A 21335-nucleotide genomic window follows, 5' to 3' on the forward strand; every position below is an offset into this window, starting at 1 on the left:
GCCAAACCACCTAATCTGCACATCTTTTGCCTGTGAGAGGAAATTGGAGTACCCCAGGGAAAATTATGCAGATTCGGGGAGAACATGCAAACTCCACACAGTCGCCAGAAGCTAGAATTGAACCCGGGTTCCTGGTTCACCATTGAGCCACCATGCCGCCCACAAAGGACAGAATCGAAGATGGCAAGGTTTGTCTGGGATGTCCTTGATGAATATGTAGCCCATCAAAAGTATATCTCTAGCTGTGCCTTGTAAATTGGAAAACAGCACAACCCAACTCCTTCTCAAACTTTATCAAATCTTTAGCTCCTGACGCTGCTCAGAGCAGAAGTAGTTTCTAAGTATGTGACTGCAGAAAAGTAGCTCGGGGGTGGGAGTAGGGTTGGGTTCCAGTTCTCTGAATTTGTGATGATAAAGCACAATTTTGGAATGTTGATCCAAACCCCTTTCCTTCAATAAATATGGTGGGTGCAGAAACAAAAACTGAATATGATTAGGCCTGAGTATTGGAAGGAGGCAGGGCAAGTTGATAAGGCTGCTAAAATTATGTGCAGAATTCTTGTGATAAGGCTGCTAAAATTATGTGCAGAATTCTTGGCTTCACAAACTGAGGCGCAGAGAACAGAAGCAAAAGATCTATGTTAAATCTTTATGAAACAATGGTCAGGTATCTGCTGCAGACTTTTGAGATGAAGCTCTGGGCATCACTTTTATGGGAGGATGCTGAAGGTTATACAAGAGATTAGTTGGAACGCAATATATGTTCAAGAAAATGGAACTAGTGCAGGTTATAATGTAATTGTTGGCAGGGTTGACTCTAAAGGCTGAAGAGCCTTTTCTGTGCTGTGTGTGGAAACACTGGGGAAATGAATCTTTTGGAGCAGAGAAGGGTTAAGGTTTAATTGAGATATTTAAAGTTAGGAATGGCTATGGCAGTGGAAACATAGAAGAGTTTAATCCATTGTCAATGGCTGAATAACTCAAGGAGATGTGAAAACTGTGTTGATCAGTCATGATCTACTTGAGTAACAGAGCAGATTACAGGGGCCGAATGGCTGACTCCTGCTCTCATTTCTTACATTCCAATGGCACACATTTAAGGTGATTGAGAAAAGAACCAAAGGCAATACAACAGATTCTGTCAGAAGGAGATTCAATAATAGCATTCAAGAAGGTATTGGCAAGTATTTGGAGTGGAACAACAACAGGACAATGGGGAGAAAACTGGAACTAATTGGGCTGGCATCAATACAATGAAGCAAATAGTCTTCTTCTGTTCTGGATGATACATTGATTCTGAGCAGTAGATAATGGAATTGCACATCATGGGGTGGATATCACTGAAACAGCATTCATTCTATATCGTTCATCCAGAAGATATGACACCAGCTTTCTCCTGCTGCTTATGAAAAAGTGCTTCCCAGCGTACTTCCTCTTAAACCGTCTGCAGGAGGTTGCGAACATATGAGATCCTGTTGTTACAATTGTGTGGCAAGTTATTAAAGGCTGCGAACTGCCATATGTATGCATTCCGTTATTTGCGGTTTTGCAATGAAACATTACTTAAATATGTCTACTGAAAAAGAGAACAGAGTTGGAAAATGACTGTTCTGTCAACCTTCTGAATGGAAACAGTTATGGATGATGACATTGCTAAGGCTGTCTAAAGTTAACCTCACAAGACCAGTACAGTTATACACTGAGTTGCCTGTCTACTGCTTAAGTAATTGTTTTGAAGTGTTATCCAAACATCAGAGTTCATTGTTTGTGTATTGCACTGGTGTGTCTCTAGTCAATGTTGGTGATAAATAAATAACACCCCTGCCCATCACCACATCTGACAGCTTACAGACACAGTTGAGGATGTAGCATCATTCCATATGCTTGATAAATCTTGGCTAATAGTTCTTGTCAAAGGTGATCATCTTTGCTGTGACTGAGGCTCCAATAAAAATATATAACTGTTCTTGCTTCAGATCTTATGAAAGATGAAGTCCATGGATGGAGTGGTCCTTTTCCATACATATTTAAAAGCAGCAGTCCTTTATTTTGACGTTTTTCCCAAACATGATAGAACAATATAGTTTATGTGTCAGCTGATAGCTAACTATGTCACCACCACAATAATATAAACATTAAATAGCACTTTATTCATAGCCCATCTATTAAGTCTGTGAAAGACAGTTCTGATGGGCTTTGTTTTGGCTGCAATAGATAAGTTCTAGCAATAAGCTTTCCCTCAGTGAGAACCTTTCTGAGGAATGAGAGACCAGCTTTGAATCAACATTCAACTTCCCAGTCTATCCAACTCCCTCTTCTCCCCCCCCCCCCCCCCCACTGCCCAGAGAATTCTGACTACATTCCCAGACCAACCATATGTTAATATGTGCTGTTATGCTTACTCAAGGAAAGTGATCGGGATTGGGAAACATGTGACTCATTATTGTTATAGATTTAGTAACAATTATTGGTGCAATGAAAGAAAGATTAAGGACAAAGCCCTATCATGGGTAAATTTGGATTTTAATTTACGTCACCTTATTTACAGTTAATGTGAAGGTTAGTACAGAGTTCAAAGAGGTATTGTTTATGCAGAATATAACCTTGCTAATAAATTGTTGCTTTTGGATATTTTGCACTTTACAATGATCTCACAAACCACTTCCTCTCTAACATGATCTAGATTTGCTGAAGATTTCATGCTGCTCCTCATTGCTGTCAACTCTCCCTTTTAATTCGGGTATTTCTGAATACAATATATGAAACACAACCTTTTGTACAGTCTGAGAGCTTCTGGTTGGTGAACTGGTTTAAGAAAGTCAACAAGACAGAATGGTTCACAGTTTATTTAACTTTGTTTATATTAAATTAAAAATATATTTTTGACAGATTCATGTAACAAAAATGAACAGTCTTCCAATTGTACAGCGTAGATGATGCCCAAGCTGTAAGATGCTGCATTTTACTCCTGCTCATTTAACAGTATCGTAACTGTAAACCCAAGTGCTCAAGTGAACAACTTAGGAAGCAGGTTTACACTGTGAATGAGCAAACAAATATTAGTAGCTGAAAATGAACATTATCACTTAAAAGAAAAGAGCTTAAGAGGTTAAACTAGTCACTCAAGAGAATTTTAGCTTTAAAGTCAGTTACTGGTATTGCAATGGTGCGAATTACAATTGCTTGTCTTAAGCTGGATTTCCAAAAGCTAATTAACAAGACAGCACACACAGAGCTAAGGCTTCCTAAAGCTAAAGCCAAACGCAGAAGTTAAAACACGTCACGTTAACTAGTGCTGAACACATAATCATCAGCAGTTCTACGATGCTGTGAATTTTTAAAAAAAAAGCTGCACAGTCCAAATACATATATACAAAACAACCCTAAAGGGACAAGTATTCTTAAAAGAAAACAATTCCACAAATTAAAAGCAATAGTCTTCCTTATTATTTACAAATGCATCTAGCCATTTCTTTAACAATCTATAAAAAATACTATTCACATTTTCCATGTAATGCAGCGATTACTCAGTATCAACAATTACTCAGAATTTCATTAGTCCGTTCTTTAAGCTGCTGCAGCAGCAATTCAGCCTGAGAGACTGATAGTGCCTTTATCAAAAGGGAACACCTTCACTTTATAGAGTGTACCCTAAACGTGCTATTACGATTCTGTGGCCATCCCAAAAAAATATACTTTATCTCTGGAATTTTCCACTCAGGTGAATCCTAACTCATTTAACCAACAACCTTCCAACTGGGATGTGATTGTTTTAACACAAAGGGACAGACAAATGCAGACCGAAGCTGGTGATTATTAACTAGCATTCTTCATAACGGAGTAAGTACTGACAGTGACAGGTTGGGAGCGACAGTAGGACTTACAACACAGCTTATTTTACAGCAAACTACATTTATTGAAACAAAAGTCTAAGCGCTATAACATAAGAGTTGTCTGTACAAACTGTCACCAATGGAACTCATGATGGAAACGACAGCAGAGTTACCCAGTAGGATTATTTCACCACCAGAAAGCAGCGAGTGAAGAATAGTACCATGATAGAAATGGGTTTGTGAAATCAATCCTAATCACTTATAACAGTGTGATCTCCAGGCAAGACCGCTGAGGGAACAACCAGAACTTGACTATTCTGGCTGGAATTTGTGGGCACTGGTTCAAGAAGGATGAGGACTTTAAGATGGAAGTGGACATCTTGCAGAAATTAATGACAAAATCTCTTTTTTTTGCTAAACAGGGTTCCTTCTCAGCAGTCAGTCTGATTGACCATCAGGAAAGCTTGCAAGGAAGAAGTCGGGGAAGTAGAAGGCTACACAGGAGAATGGAGAGGGAGACGGAATGGAGGGGAGTGGAAATCAGGGATGTCAAAGCTTGTAGTGCTTTGGGTGGAGGGATGAACGGTAGCAGCATTAACTTGCAAGCCACTTTGAATTATTGGGGCTGAGGTGAACACTTCTGCCCCTCCTAGCCAACAATATTGCAAAAATTAGATGTGCACTTGTGATGCCAAGGCATGCAAGCCAAGTGATGGAAAATGGGATTAGAATAGTTAGGTGGTTGTTTTAAACATAATGGGCTGAAGGGCTCTTTTCTGTGCTGTAGATCTCTCTATGATACAAGCAGTGCCGTGAATGGAATTAACACGTAGTCTCATCTATTCTTGATTCCATTTCCGAGCTCTGGGAAATCTAACTTCCCTGTGTGCAATGTAAAATATCTGTTAAAATAGAAGCCTCCTTAAATATTTTTCATTGAGTGATTGCCCTGAGAGTGATTGGTTGCCTCCATTAAAACTGGAAGAATGGTGTTTATGACTTGGTATGAGATTGAACTGTTGTTACCACTTACCCTAAACCTACCCCAGTGTCATTAAACGTGGCTGACATTCCAACAAGAAACTGAAGGGCATGGGACAGGAGATACCTAAAAATCCTGAGGCCACTCTCATGATTTTCCACCACCCACAATGGGTGAATCATCCATATGGATAATGTTAAGGTGTACGGATGGGGGGTGTGGGTGGAGGCAGGGCGAAGTCAGTTGGGGGGGTGGAGGAGAGGGAAATAGGATTTTACTAAACACGTTTATACCGCCTTGTCATTAAAATAGAAGGGTCAACATTTTCATTGAACAGCAAGGCAGGGTTTCACCTAGTCTTGTTTATAACTAATGATATAGCAACCAAAAAACAATGATTAAAACCAAAAATATAACACCTCACATGACCTGTTATAATACCAGCAGAAGCTGTGTCGTGGAAGGACTAATCCAAATATTCTGGTTTTGGTGTGGGCTAACTAGCTCAAGGTTAGGTGAGTCAAAAGCTCAAAATAATCTAAATTCATTTAAGAATTATTATCATGTTGGCTACAATTCTGAATGCACTCTTCACAATAACAGGAAGATTGAGAGCTGCTCTCTGATCTGGAGAATGGCACACTGAGTTTCCATGTTCAGCTCCATGTTTAATGATAGTGTCGGAATACTTTGCATGGTCTTTGCCCAGTTGGAGGCAGGAAGCCTCCAGGAAGCCTATTAACCAGTCATTTCATTGATTGTGGAGTACAGGAGCAGAATTATTTTGGGTGCAGCATGATCAAACAGTTTCCTGTCATTTATACCAAGTCCATAACCCTTACATCATACCATAGTACAAGAATGTAATGGAAAATTTCTGTCTGGCTGGTATTCGCTTTCACTTTAAAACCTAGTTAATGGTTGGAGGGGAGCTGGGAAATGTGGAGACGGTGTGAAGTTTTCTTCGGTAGATATCCAGCCCATTTAGCAAGGCGGGTCTAGTCTGGACTGGTTCCAGGTCAGCCGAAAAGATTCTTACTTCATAAGCGAACGTTACCTCCGCCCTCAGCTTAACAGGTCCCAAAGCTTTAGCAACCTACTGCTCCCCCCCACAGATGACTGCTTGCTCCACTGGACCAAAGTTCAAATTACAAGAATATTGGAATGGAACAGAATTTAGCAATAGATTCTGGCCTCAGAGGCAACACCTTCATCCTATGAATGAATCTTTTGAAAACGCACCCGAATCATGCAAGGAGTTCCAAAGACTCTCAACTCTGACAGAAGAAATTCCTCTGCATTTCAGTCTTAAATTTGGTGGTCCTTTATTCTGAGACTGTGCCCTCTGGTCTGAGACTCTCCCATGGGGGAAAAGACCTCTCAACATCTACCCTGTCAAGTCCCTTAAGAACCCTGAAGGCATTGAAAGATTAGGCACAAAGTTGAGGACAAAAACCAAACCTTCAAACATGCATATCTTATTAGCGCAATATTTAGTGCCATTTCACTAAAATTACCCTTGGATTTTCTTCCTGCATGTCAATGTTGCCACATTAATGCCTGTTGAGAGCTGTGAGGTCACAGTCTTTGTGATTATTTATGGCAGAGATAGATTCTTGATTAGCAGGGGAATCAAGGGTTTTGGGGAAAATGCAGGGAAGTGGATGTGAGGAATACTGGATCAGCCATTATCCTATTGAATGGCAAAGCAGACTTGAGGGCCAAACAGCCTTCTCCTGTTCCTACTTCTTATGGTCTTATGCCTTAATTTGCACTTGCGAAGTAGAAGAACTTTTCATGAAACAGTAACTGTGGGCTCCACTGACAGTGAGGAGCACACTGGCTGAGACAGACATTGGGGTAGGTTTCAGGATGGCACAGGCACTGAGGGAGCAATTACTTGACACAGAAACAGGAATTGCCGGTGAAGCTCAGCAGCTTTGACAGCATCTGTGGGGAGAAAGCAGAATTAACGTTTCAAATCCAGCGGACTCTTCATCAGTTCTGATGAAAAGTCCCCCTCATGTGCTTCGAAAGCTTTACTCAAGTGTTGACTGCCAAAATACCCCACAGTATTGTTAATAAGCGTAAACAGGAAAGTTAAGGGATCTTGGTACCTTAGTGACCCACTGGGCAGCAAGCCCTAATGTAGGCTTCCATTTCTATAGCATGAAGGTCTCTTGCACTTAAATGTGGGTAAAACCCAGGCTTCAGCTCAAGACCCCATTCTTGTTCATTTCGGAGGCTGTTTAGTGACTAAAGAAGCTGTGAAAACTCGGCAACAAAAATCTTGAATTTCTCTTGCACTTTAGCGCTTCCTGAAATTGGCCTCCCAACGTACTGAATTATGAGGTGACCTCAGTAAAATGATCTTTCAGCCAGGCTTCCATACATCTGCCTGATGAAGGCAGTAATGACCTGAAAGGACAGGTGCAAGCTGTACAGACATTCACATGAATCTTCTTTATATACATCAGTGACATTACACTGAAATTAACAGTGTCTCTCAGAAATTGAATTTGAAAAACTGCAGTACATTCAAAGTAAATAGTACATAAACTCAAGGTCAGAGGGAGCAAAACATATTCAAACTCAAACCACAGTGACTGATTGTTTACAGTTCCAGTGAAGTTTCAAATTCTTTGAGTTGGAATTCAAAATAAGAAGGGAAGTCAAGTGCATCTTTCTGAAGAGTTTGAGGTGAAGGAGCCTGGGGGAAAAGCCATGTCAAATCAAGGTAATAAGGACAACAGTCAGCTCATGGCTAAGTACCTGCACCGTGAGGTTTTGCTCACTCCTTCCAAGATTGCGCTGTCTGTTCTCATACCTGCCCAATGTAACAAACACTGACTTTCTCCGTAATGGCAAGGCCAGTGTCATACAGAAACAAAGAAACAAAGAAACCTACAGCACAGGATCAGGCCCTTTGGCCCTCCAAGCCTGTGTCGATTGGGATATTTAGTATGGCCAGTCCACCTAACTGGCACAACTTTGGACTGAGGGAGGAAACTGGAGCACCCAGAGGAAACCCACGCAGATACAGGGAGAATGTGCAAATTCCACAAAGATGGTTGCCCAAGGCTGGAATTGAACACAGGTCCCTGGTGCTGTGAGGCAGCAGTGCTAACCATGGAGCCACCGTGCCGCCCTTCACTGTGTCACCAGATCACCATCACTTTATAGGTGGTCAAGTCATTGCTGAAATGAGGCAAAGGAATATGTTGATTGCTATTAATTCCCGGAAAAAGGTGACGGACTGTCAAAACTTTGAGCCTGGCATTCTCAGGACAGATGCAAAACTACCAAATTTCAACGTCAGTAACGATTCACTGTCCATGAGAAAGGAGTACTGAATAGCTGGCCCCCTTTTCTCAAGCAGTATGAATTGTTACTCCTTCTGAAATTTTGCAGTTTTGCATCTATCCTAATGAGTACCAGATGACAAGCTCAAGAAACAGCATCGTCCTTTCTTCAGTAATGCTGAAGTTCTGGACTACCAAGTGACTAATTCCTGATTGCTTTGATTGACAGAATGCGTGTGGTAGAAATCTATGAATGATTTATTGGATAAGAGAGGCAGCTGAATATTTTATCAATAATCTACTCTTGACAGTAAGATAAGAAGTTACACCTAAACTACATGACACTGACAGGAAGCTATCCTTCTGAGGTCCAGTCAATAAAAACTGTTACACTTGATGTACTTATCTTTACACTGGGTTACAGGCAGCTTTAAGTACAGGCAATCACAGATTTTTTTCTTGATTGCTCCTGCAGTATTATACAATATATGTTAAGTGATTCATTGACCAAGGATGCTTGATAGGACCCATAGTAAATCCTATTCACAATGCTACACTCCCTGTTTAACCAAAGCTATGTATGGACAGAAATCTTCTCAGTCCTGTCCACCTCTTGGCTGGAAAAAGAATGTCTGCACTCTGGGTTGAGGACTCTGCTTATCAGAGGCTGTACGGTTGCTGTGCCATTATGAGGACAATATGGATGTATTTAGAAAACAACATTTAAATGCAGGTTATTAATCAGACTGTCAACACCTCAGGACACAGAAGTGGAAAGTTAGCATCCTAATAGGGGAGGGGGATAACTGGACAATGAAAAAAATGTTGAACAGCACAAAACATAAATTGTTCACTGGAGCTGACTGTTCGAGATTGTATATAGATGTTGCATTTCTTTCTAATGTTCAGCAGCACTGCAGTGTAGCCTTTGCGAAGACTTGCAATGCATCATTTCTGGACAGCAAAGCTACAGAGCCAGGTAGTAATCATTCATGCAGTTTCCGATTAACCTTATGGCTTGGGTAAAGAGCAAGTGATGATCTTGACACTACTGGAAGGACATGCAAAGATGTCAGCACTCCATCATTTTTTTTGTTAGAGATGGAAATGGTCTTGGAAGCTGAATTCAGCCACGTACTCCTTCACAATCTTTCTGTTAGACTGTATACAAGCCTCAGTTCTAGTGAAAAGAAAACACTGATAGGCTAAACTCCCTGAATAAGCCAGCTTGTGTCGTTTGAGTGCCAAACTGACCAAGGTAGCATTTGAACAAATTCTAAGTTGGTTCTGGATTGGTAAATGTGGAACCTGAGGCCTGTCTCTGGCCCCCATCCATGAGATAAGATACCATCTTCCATTAAATGCCGTAAAAAAGGCCTTGTTGCAACACAAAAAAAAATGCTGATACCTACTCAAGCAGCAGCAGCAGAAGATCCATACTAATGCTGAAACTACCTGTCGCCATTTGAAGACTGTTATGTACCAGTCAGACTAAGGCAACGCAAGATGAGGGCTGTACACGGCAGATCTCTCATAGATAAGTATCGTCTCAATTCCAGTAATAAACATGATTGGCAGTGCTGATGTGTGCTTATCAAAGACAACATGAATCCTTCCATTAAGTTCTTGGTTAGAAGACAATTTCTTCAGTCTATTCTTTAGAATTAAGAACGGCTCTGTTGCTTGCCAATATTTCAAAAGTTATTGTTACTAAAGTGTGTTTCAGTATAAAAAAAGGATTAAGAGCTCTGCTACATATCGAATACACCTTCAAAATGAAGCCTGTTACAAGACTTTACTGAGACACCCCCACCCCCACCTTTTTTAATTATGCAGGTAACATCTGCATCAGACCAAAAAATAGGCAATCAGCATCGTGGCATGCTTGTTATAGACCAACCATCCCAGCACAGCCCAGACCAGTCCAATTCCATTCCCATTTCTGCCTCCAGTTGTGTTCTGGACTCACAAGATGTAAACCTCTACAACCGCAAACCCCCTCCCCCCCAACCTCCCCACCTTGCTATGGCCCATTGCTGACGAAGCTCCCTGCAGGGTTAGCTAGTTAAAGCCACTGATGCATTTCATACCCAGCCACCAATTCAAAAAATTCAAGGTGCATCAGTGCAGTGCACCTCAAAGAAACAGATGTGTATATTTGTGCAGATGGATTGGCCAGATCAGTCAATGCTTGTGCTTGCTGGCAGGTTACATTATATCAGATCATCCTTCTCCAAGGATTAACACAGCATTAATGTCACGGACTCCTGCTCCCTTGGACCCTCACTTCCTCTCTCCCAATGACAAGAGAATTTCAGAAGTCATTGCACTTTGATCCATGAATGGAACCTTCCAGGGCATCTTTTTGAAGGGCAGTATGAAAGGTCAATCCCAAAAAGCTACATTTTTGGCATTTCCACAGGAATCCTTCATTTTGCTGGTTATAACCATATTGCTTTGAAAACAGGTGCCGTTTAGGAAAAGGCCAAACGGACCAGGATTCAATTCTAGCAAATAGAACTTTCCTTCCATTCAGACACCAGTACTATTGCCTCAGACATACTCCTTCTAAGTCAATATTCAGGATACAAGTTTGTGGTTTAATGAAGAAATCCAGCGGGGCCGGACTCCTGAGTGCTGTGAGGGTTACACCACCGTATTCCGCTGTCCGTATGAAGGCAGTACAGTTCCTGGCTTTATTGAGAACTCTGAGAGATACTCTGGGTTCTCTGCTACAATAGGCTTGATGCGTCCATTCTGCTTGTAAAAAAACTTTGTGCCATACTCCTGCAGATACTCAGGGTTGTGCATGGCGGTTTTGGGAGGGTAACTGTGGTTCCAGTAGTCAGGATTGTCAAAAGCCTTATCAACATTTTCCGAAATGGTGATCTTATCCTGCAGGTACTCTGGGTTCTCAACCATGTTGACGAAAGTGTTGAGATAGAGGGGCTCATTCACATACTCATCCTCGGTGGTCTGTTGCCCCTCTGGAACATTGTGGTACTCTGGGTTGTCCAAAGCGTGGACATCACCATTCTTCCGAAGAGTAACAAATGGGTTCTCTTCCACTGGGTTCAGGTATTCTGTGGACAAACCAATGACACAGTTACAACACAGTTATATTCTCAGAGAGAAGAATCTCAATAGCATCTTTCCCATCCTCAAAGTTCTATACAGAAAATGAAGTCTTTGAAACATTGTCACAGCAGCCAACTTTTACATAGCAAGCTCCACAAGCAACCGTGAGGTGATGACCTGATACTCTGGTTTAGTGTCTGGTGGACAAACCTCTGTTTAACAGCTCATCTGAGGGATGACACCTTCAAAAGTGCATTTCCCTTAGTAGTGCACTGGAGAGTTTAGATTTTGTGATGTTTCTGGATTGGGAGTTGAACTAATAATGTTGGACGCAAGACAATCTGAGACTGAGGGACACATATTCTGTTCGAGAAAGATGAAAGAAGATCACCGGCCTAATGGTGCTCAATTACAGAGATGTTCCCATCTCAGCACCTCCAGACTGTATCTCTCCTGGTCAGAATTTATTCCAGACATTCACTAGCCTCTTCATTGTTTCCATTTGAAATAGATGATTTGATTTTATTCCTTACTTGTTTGTCACAATCTCTCACAGAACTATAATATGAAATGTAAAATCCAACTCAGAGACTTTACATTCAATGTCCAGCATGGAAACAAACCATTCAACAACTACCCACATTTACTTAACACCTTTAATAGAATAAAAACTCACCAAGTACTGCACATGTGTATGACTGACGGATAATGCTGGAGAGATTGATATTGGGACAGTTATACAAGAAGTCAGAATAGCAGAAGCATGGTAATTTGAGAGGGCTGTACAACTGGAAAAGGTTACTGAGATAAGGAAGGGTAAGGCCATGGGACTTGAAAGCGTGGATGAGAGTTTTAAAATTGAAATGCTGAAGGTCAGCAAACACAGGCATAATTGGCAAACAATACCTGGAGCGAAATAGCAGCAGAGTTTCTGAGGACCTTGTGTTTATGCAGAAGATGGACCATACAGGAGTGTGTTCAAAAGTCCAGTCCAAATGAAATTAAGGTCTAGATTGGGCCTCAGCAGTAGATGAACAGAGTTGACATTGGGCAATATAATTATGAAGGAATGGGCAATCTTAATGATAGATATTCTGTAAATATTCTGTCTCAACTTCAGACAGCATTTAGGGTCTGGGTTGGAAGTGACAGCTAGGGAACAGGTTGTATGACGCAGGCAAAGAGACTAGCTTTGGTACTTCCAGTTATATTGTTGGAGGGTATTTCTCCTTGTCCAGTATCGACCGTCAATTCAGCAAATCTGCCCAACATGTCTCTGCTGGCAGCCTGCTTCACTTCACCCTATCATTCTATCCTTCTACTCCTTTCCCATTCATCTGTTTGTCTAACTTCACCATACAGGAGCCATGACATTTTGTCTCATTTACTCCAGATAGTGGTGACGTCCACAGTCTAACCACTGGGAGAACATAAGAATGTAAGAACTAGGAGCAGGAGTCGGCCATCTGTCCCCTTGACCCTGCCCCGCCATTTAGTAAGATCATACATGATCTTTTTGAGAACTCCGCTCCATTTACCCGCCCACTCACCATAACCCTTAATTTCTTTACTGTTCAAAAATTTATCTAGCCTTGCCTTAAAAACATTCAGCGAGGGAGGTTCAACTGCTTTTCTGGGCAGAGAATTCCACAGATTCACAACCCTTTGGTTGAAGAAATTCCTCCTGACCTCAATCCTACATCTGCTTCCTTTTATTTTGAGGCGATGCCCTCTAGTCCTAGTTTCACCTGCTAGTGGAAACAACCTCCCTGTCTCCACCTTATCTATTCCCTTCATAATCTTATATGTTTCTATAAGATCTCCCCTCATTCTTCTGAATTCCAATGAGTATAAGCCCAGTCTACTCAGTCTCTCCTCATAATCCTATTCTCTCAACTCTGGAATCAACGGAGTGAGTCTCCTCTACACCTCCTCCAGTGCTGGTATATCACTTCTCAAGTAAGGAGACCAAAACAGCACACAGTACTCCAGGTGTGGCCTTACCATAGCCTCCCTGTTTTTAAACTCCATCCCTCTAGCAATGACAAAGTTCCATTTGCCTTTTTAATTACCTCCTGCACCTGTAATCCTACATTTAGCGATTCATGCACAATGACATCCAAGTCCCTCTGCATAGCAGTGTGCTGCAATTTTTTACCATTTAAAACATAGTTCATTTTGCTGTTATTCCAACCAAAATGGATGACCTCACACTTATCAACATTGTACTCCATCTGCCAGACCTTTGCCCACTCACTTACACTATCTATATCCCTCTGCAGACTTTCAGTGTTTTCTTTGCTCTACCACTCACCTTAGTGTCATCTGCAATTTTGACACACCACACTTAGTCCCCAACTCCAAACTGTCTATGTAAATTGTAAACAATTGCGGTCCCAACACTGATCCCTGAAGCACACCACTAGCCACTGACTGCCAACCAGAAAAACACCATTTAACCCTATTCTTTGCTTTCTACTGGTCAACCAATCCTCTATTCACACTAATACATTACATGTAATGGTAAAGTAATGGGAATAATGACATTTCTCCTGAATTTCCTCACTGAACTTGTTACTATGCTGTTTTTAATGCACTCTAGTCATCAAGACAAGTGGAAACATTTGCTCCATGATGCAAGACTGCAATTCAATGCTTATATGACAGTAATAAATTGAAAATCTAGAAAAACCCTGAAAAAGGTAGTACTTCTTTGTAATACAGAATCAAAGATTTAAATTATATGAGTTCCAGAAATAACATTTTCAAAAAGGAAATAATATCCATAAAATATGAGTGATCTTGATCCCGAAGCAAATGAGACTTGAGATTCAGAATGCCTCTAAAAGCAATTCTGTTCAGATACAGTAAATTTTTCGGTTGTCTAACTTTTGATTGTTATATGAAAAGTGTTTATTTGATTCACAATAGACCACACCTCTTTGATTTTCTATATTTGGAGAAAAGACTACCCTTATAACGAAGATCACTGTTCAGCTCTGAAATGATTTGACCAGCTCTTGGAGAACTGGTAAAAATATTGTTGGTCTACCTTCTTTTCACAAAGCACAGCTTCAACCAAGATAACAAAGCTTGGGAGCTAATATTCATCTATCCAATCATGGTTTTAATTGTCAGTGTTGAATTGTACATTAATGTAGAAGTACAAGAGAAAAAGCTGTAGAAAATTGTTCTTTAGACATGTGCCTTTGTTTGTCAGCATTTCACTGCTGTGAAGGATGTCATATACATTATTTTTGCATGCTAGTCTTGACACTGTTAGCAATGTGATGAATTCCTTGTCTTTGTATGTGGTTTTATGCAGTAGGAGCTAGTGCTCAATGAACATTATAACATTCAGGGAACAGACAGTTCAAAGGGATTTTGACATTTGATTGTTCGAAAATATTAGTTACGTTCAATACTGCCTTGGAACAAAGGCAGGGCTGGTTGCAAAGTCTCTGTAGGGCACTCAAAAACAGTTCAGGGGTCGCTTGGAGCAACTTTTGAGGTCACAGTTAGTTGGAGAAAATGACAGATAGAGCAGGCTCACTGCAGAAAGGAATGGTTAGGCTATGCTGCTGAGCATAGTTTCTGATGAACTTGTGTTTGTGCAGAAGATGGACCATACAGGAATGTGTTGGAAAGTCCAGTCCAAATGAAATTAAGGCATAGATTGGGCCTCAACAGCAGATGAACAGAGGTGACATTGGCCAAAGTAACTAAGTGCTGTGATCAAGACATTCTCAGATGACAAAAATTCATTTGTTAGTAAATAGTGAGAAAGCTAGTTACAAACTGCAGGAGGATATCAAGGGGCTGATCAACTGAACGGAGCAGTAACAAGTGGAATCAACCAGAAATGTGTGAGGGAATGCAATGGGAAGACCTAACAAGACAATACATTACGAATGGTGGGACCCAGGAAAGTACTGAAGATTAGAGAAACTTTGGGGTCTACATCCACAGATCACTGAAGATAATAGGGAAGGTAGGTAAGATGATTAAGAAGGTTTATGGGATACGTGCCTTTATTAGCTGAGGCACATAATACCAGGGCAGGGTAGTTATGTTGGAGCAATATAAAATGTTGGCTAGACCACAGCTGGAGTGCTGCATGCAGTTCCGGTCTTGGCACTATTACAATCAGATCTGTAGACAGGGGGTGCAGATGAGATTTACCAGGATGCTGCCTGAGCTGGAGTATTGAGCTGTGGGAAAGATTGGATAGACTGGGATTGTTTTCTTTGGAACATCAGAGACCAACAGAGACTTGATATATGTGTGTAAGGTAATGAGGTGCATTGTTAGGATAAATAGGAAGGCACTGTTCCCATCAGTGAAGGGATCAGTAACTGGGGGAGTAGATTGAAGCTAACAACTAGAGGTCTAAGAAGGGCTTTAAAGAGAATTCCTTTTATTCGGTGGGCTGTGGGATTCTGGAACTCACCACCTGAAAGTGTAGTTGAGTCACAAACTTGTGTAGCATTTCAGCAGTATTTAGATCTTCACTTGTTTTGCCATAGTCTCCAAAACTAATGGCCAGGAGCTGGAAAATAGCATTTGTGCAGTCAGATCTTTGTTGACGAAACTGACACAATAAGCCAAATGGCCTCCTTATGTTCAGTGAGTGTCTACAAGCCATTTTATTGTTTTGCACAATCTTATATCCTTTTTCTGTCAATAATCTCCAGAGGCTGGAGTGAGTATGTTTCATTTATCGTAAGCTAGTTTTTTTTTATTGACTAAAGAAACCTGACCAGATGGTGTCCAATACTAAACCAGATATATCATCTGTGACCCTTGGATTTGACCATATCATCTACCCAGTTAAATTGAACATTTGTAGCAACCAGTGCAGGGGGGGGGGGGGGGTGCGGGGGCTAGAAAGAAATTGGCACTCTACCATGTCTCCCAACCTTGGTTAAACCACATTTGTTTGATCGTTGTCCATTTTCTGAAATGTGACTTGAGTCTAAAATTCCTAGTATATTAATTACCATGCCACATGATTGTTATTCCTTCACCAGATCACTTCCCAATCTTCTCTATTGGAAAGCCTGTTCAGTCTTGCCCTCATTTCCAATCTTGGTCTTGTAAACCTTTATTTCACAGTTCCTCTATATCATTTTGTTAATATGGAGGCCTTAGCCGAATGTAGTTTCTCCACAAGTTTATCAGAACTTCTCGAGCCATCAACTCGACAGCTTTACATTTTATATGGCTCTGCTAACCTCTGTGGATACTTTTAATGATCTGTGAATTCCTAGCCTTAAACCCTTTTAGGTTACTCCCTCAGTAATGAACACAACTGTCGTGAAACTGGCTGCTATTGTCACTTCAGGGTTATTTTTGGAAGCTCTGCATTGTTAAAAAACAAATCCTAGAGTCTACACAACTTCAGGGTAAAACAGAAAAGACAACACATATGAGAAATTGCAAAGTAGAACATTTTGCAGAGGAGATTACTGACCAGCGCGTGACAATTTGACCTTGGCGTCTGCCTTGGATGGTCTTGAAAGTGTTCGCTCCTCCTGGGTGGTACCCACTCGCTCACAAACCCCTGCAAAATGTTCAGAATGCTATAATTCACATATCCGTGTGGAGTCAGTGCACCATCCTTGTAAATGCATTGCTCCTACTTCATTTCCTTGGTGCCCATCTATTTCTGACTAAGCCTTGGGCACAGAATTAATCACAGAGCCACAAAGATATGCATTTGTTCAGCACTTTAAATATAGTAAAACATTGCCACACATACTGAGGCAGGTGATGTAAACACAGTGGTAGTGTTCTCTTCCATAGTAGGGGCCAAATATATTTGCGCAATGATAAGCAGAACATCAGTCTCAGATACGACATCAAATGTCTACTGCTGTCCGATATCTCTTTATTTTTCTAATTGAGAACTTGTAACATTTCAAAAATGAGTTGGAGAAGAATACAGAGATAACGGGAACGGCAGATGCTGGAGAATCCAAGATAACAAAGTGTGGAGCACTGGATGAACACAGCAGGCCAAGCAGCATCTCAGGAGCACAAAAGCTGACGTTTCGGGCCTAGACCCTTCATCAGAGAGGGGGATGGGGAGAGGGTTCTGGAATAAATAGGGAGAGAGGGGGAGGTGGACCGAAGATGGAGATTACAAGAGAGTTGCATTGGGAGAGAGATTCCCTGAGGTTGGTCCGGAGGGAGGAAGGTAACTTCTTCAGGTTAGACATCCCTGGAAGGGGCTTCGCAGTGAGGTTAAAATTGTATCAGAGATAATGGGAACTGCAGATGCTGGAGAATTGACCTGTCCGTCTTCCCTGCACTGACCTATCCCCTCCCTACCTTCCCACCTATACTCTCCTCTCCACCTATCTTCTTTTCTTTCCATCTTCGGTCCGCCTCCCCCTCTCTCCCTATTTATTCCAGAACCCTCTCCCCATCCCCCTCTCTGATGAAGGGTCTAGGCCCGAAACATCAGCTTTTGTGCTCCTGAGATGCAGCTTGGCCTGCTGTGTTCATCCAGCTTCACACTTTATTATCTTGGAGAAGAATACAGATGCTGCCACTTTGCCCAGAAGCTGCTTCAACTTTCTGCCTTGGGCTTGTTGGCAGGTCTGGCTTGTCTCCTGTAGCACTTCATAGCTGCTGCCCCTCCCAGAGTGTTGAACAGCAGATGCACGGAAGCGCAAAAGGCCTCAAAAACCAGATGATGTGGGCTGTTAACAAACTTAATGTTTTGTTCATTACTCACTTCAAAATTCTAGGCAGCATGCCAATTCTCACAACCACTCAGCATTCCATGATTTTGGAGATGGGTCATTAAATGGTGGGGAAAATGTCCAAAATAATTTTTACCAATAAAATCTGACCCAATGAGTGCAAGACAATGTAAAGACAGTGTGAAGGCTCATTCCTCCCAGTGTGTCTGTGTGACACTGTAAACACAACATGAAGGTTTAATCTGTGTGTGTGTATGTGACAGTAGAAACATACTGTGTAGATTTACTCTGTGTGGTGTGAATGTGACAATTTAAACACAGCATTAATGCTCGCTCTCTCACTGTGTGTGAGTGTAAACATTGTGTGTCGGTTCACCCTCTCACTATGTATGTGACAGTGTGAACACAGCATGAATGTTCACACTTTGTATGTGCGTGTGTGTGAGTGAATGAGAGAGAGACAGAGAGAGAGGCAGTATGTATGTGTGTGTGTTTGTGAACACAGTGTGGAGGTTCAGTCTCTCTCTTTGCTGAATCGATTTGTCGGGGGGTTGGGAATGTTGGTCATGTGGTTGCCTCCATTTTACATTCAGAACTGACTCTGTTCGTTAGATCTGTCCCTTCTTTGTCAGTAACGTATTCCTTGTCTGAATTTTGGGCTTCCCTCTGTAAAATTGGAACTCCTTCTCTATGACTGCAGTCTGAAGGAAGACAGTTTGGATGTCTGCCTCTAAAATATCCCAAAGCACTTCAGTACAGCTAAAGTGCAGTTAGTCTAGGAAATGTGCTACCATGTAGCAAACTGATAAAATAGTTATGTGAAAATGTTCATGTGATGTGCACTTTCCTGCTGGTTGGAGGTTAAGTATTGGAAAAGGCAACTTATTTAGGGGTGGAGGTTAAGGGGGATGGAGAACTATGAAGGGAGAGAAAGACAACTGCTCCTGAAACTCCACACTTCCAGATGTTAGATCCATGATTCCACAAGTGCAGTATATTTTTGATCATGATATAAAGGAAGATTAGGAGAACAAAGGTGATAAATGCACATTCTATGGCTAATTTAAGCTGATCTGTATGTTTCCCAGCGGTGATGCTTTGTGATTGCTGTTTGCCTTTCAAAGGTTGTGATCTGTGCATTTTGACTCTAAATTACTCATTGAAATGGCCACCACAGTCAGTTCAGGAACAATTACTGATGGGCAGGAATTGGCTGGGGTTTGGAGATGTTGATGAGGCCCTTAAGTGGACGTTAACTGATCAGACAGAAAGTTTAGCTAGGGGTTTTCCTGCCTGTCCCACCCCCAACCCCCACCCCCCCAGAACTTAATGAACGTGAAGGTGGGAATGTTGTGTCCTCCTGAGCCATCACCCTTCAGCCTTATCAAATGCTTCTTTCATACCAAATGTGCAAAGAGGGATTCCTTCAATTAACACAACTTCTCCCCTCATGGATGCTGCCAGAGCTGCTGAATATTTCCAGCTTTTTCAGTTTATATTGTAAAATTCTTCCAATGGTTCTCCCACCCACATTTCTCCTTAATGTTGTTTATTATTTACATGAATGATCTGGATGTGAAAGTACAAGGCATGATTAGTAAGTTTGAGGCTGATACAAAATTAGGAGTTGACAGTGAGGAAGTTTATCAAAAATTACAGAGGGATCTTGATCAGATGAGAAGTGGGCTGAGGTTCAGCAAATGCAATTCAGTACAGATAAGTATGAGGTGTTGCACTTTGGAAAGTCAAACCAAGGTAGGACTTATATTGTAAATGGTAAGGTCCTGAGGATGTTGTGGAACAGAGGGACCTAGGAGTACAAGTACATTGTTCGCTGAAAACAATGTCACAGTTGGACAGGGTGGTGAGGAAGGCATTCAGCATGCTGGCCTTCATCGGTTAAGGCATTGAGTATAGGAGTTGGGATGTTATATTACAGATGTATAAGTCATTGGTGATGCCATACTTGGAATATCATGTACAGTTTTCGTCACCCTGTTATAAGAAAGACATAGTTAAACTGGAAAGTATGCAAAGAAGATTTACAAGGATATTACCAAGACTAGGAGGCCTAAGCTATAGGGAGATGTCGGCCAGGATAGGACTTTATTCCTTGTAATATAGGAGATTGAGGGGTGACCTTATTGAGGTGTATAAAATCATGAGGAGCATAGATAGGATGAATGCATATAGGCTTTTTCCCAGATACAGGGAATTGAAAACTAGGGAGCAGAGATTTAAGGTGAGAGAGGAAAGATTTAAGAAGGGCCTGAGGCGGCAACTTCTTCACACAGAGAGTGGTGTATATATATATATGGAGTAGGCTACCACAGAAAGTGGTTGAGGCAGGTACAACAGCAATATTTATAAAACATTTGGACAGGCACATGGATAGGAAGGGTTTAGAAGTATATGGACTGAATGCTAGCAATTGGAACTAGCTGAGTGGGCACTATGATCAGCACGGACCAGTTTGGGCCGAAGGGCCTGTTTCCTAGCTGCATTACTGTATGACTCTATAATGGTGTAGCTATCCCCGATCACAAGAGTTTCCCTCCTATCAATTACATTGGTGGTTGACTTAAATAGGTCTTACTGTTCCTATTTATGTTATGGAATCATCCTCCAGGTATTTTTTCGGGGTTAGTATGTTTGCTTGAATCAGGAATTTGCTATGCACTCTGTCATTGAGCTCAGCAGAAACTCTGTTGAAACAGACTCTGCTGTAAATCCGGCGCTGCCTTCATATTGCTGTCTGGCGCAGTGCTCCCAATGGACATCTCTTCCCCTATTCCCCTCCCTATTTGCTGAACTTGCCTTTTGTCTTTTTATCCTGAATGGGAGTCATGTAGCCATCCTCATCCAGCTCACTCCTTTGCCCATGCTCTGACAGGAAGACCGTAGGGTCTGCGCTGTACCGCTGGGTGGCACTGTCCTCCCTCGGGCGTGGCACCTGCTTCCTCAGCGTCCCGTTGCAACAGGCATCGTCAAAGACCTCCAGCGACGAGGCAGCACCCTGATCCTCCAACGTGGCAGAGCTGGCACAGGTGGGCGGCCGGCTGTGCAGGGACATCCCTTCCTCTGGTCCAAAGAGCCCATCGCGGTACACAAACTGATTCTGTGACAACAAAAGGGAAAAAGTGACAGAGCTCGCATCATTTTTGCCTGTGTGTGTGTGTGTGTGTGTGTGTGTGTGTGTGTGTGTGTGTGTGTGTGTGTGTGTGTGTGTGGATGCGGGGGTTTGGTTGTGTCATAAAACATCCAGGACACTTGAATCAAAGAAGCTTTAAAGAATATTTTCAAAGAGGAATGGTAGGGAGCCATGCACTTCTTGATGCCAGCTTCAATTAGATCTTAGCTGACTTGTCCCTGTGATGCAATCACTCAACAACCCTGGATACCCTGAAATTGAAATTTTCAATTGCCCCCA

The 21335-nt window shown here is 41.8% G+C and overlaps 1 protein-coding gene across 6 annotated transcripts in view; it reads right to left on the reverse strand.

Moving 5' to 3' along the window:
* Positions 1-2831: 2831 nt before the first annotated feature.
* The window catches only part of LOC125454104 (receptor tyrosine-protein kinase erbB-4-like), an 873837-nt gene continuing 855333 nt past the window's right edge, over positions 2832-21335 (reverse strand). For all 6 annotated transcript variants that reach the window (XM_048534471.2, XM_048534470.2, XM_048534469.2 and 3 more), the window contains 3 exons: positions 20723-21023; positions 16669-16758; positions 2832-11200 (listed from right to left, as the gene is read on the reverse strand). In XM_048534471.2, coding sequence (XP_048390428.1) covers positions 10764-11200; positions 16669-16758; positions 20723-21023 — 828 coding nt within the window. In that variant the 3' untranslated portion in view covers positions 2832-10763. The remainder of the gene's footprint in view (positions 11201-16668; positions 16759-20722; positions 21024-21335) is intronic.

Source organism: Stegostoma tigrinum, chromosome 7 (genome assembly GCF_030684315.1).
Source record: "Stegostoma tigrinum isolate sSteTig4 chromosome 7, sSteTig4.hap1, whole genome shotgun sequence".
NCBI classification, from domain to species: Eukaryota; Metazoa; Chordata; class Chondrichthyes; order Orectolobiformes; family Stegostomatidae; genus Stegostoma; species Stegostoma tigrinum.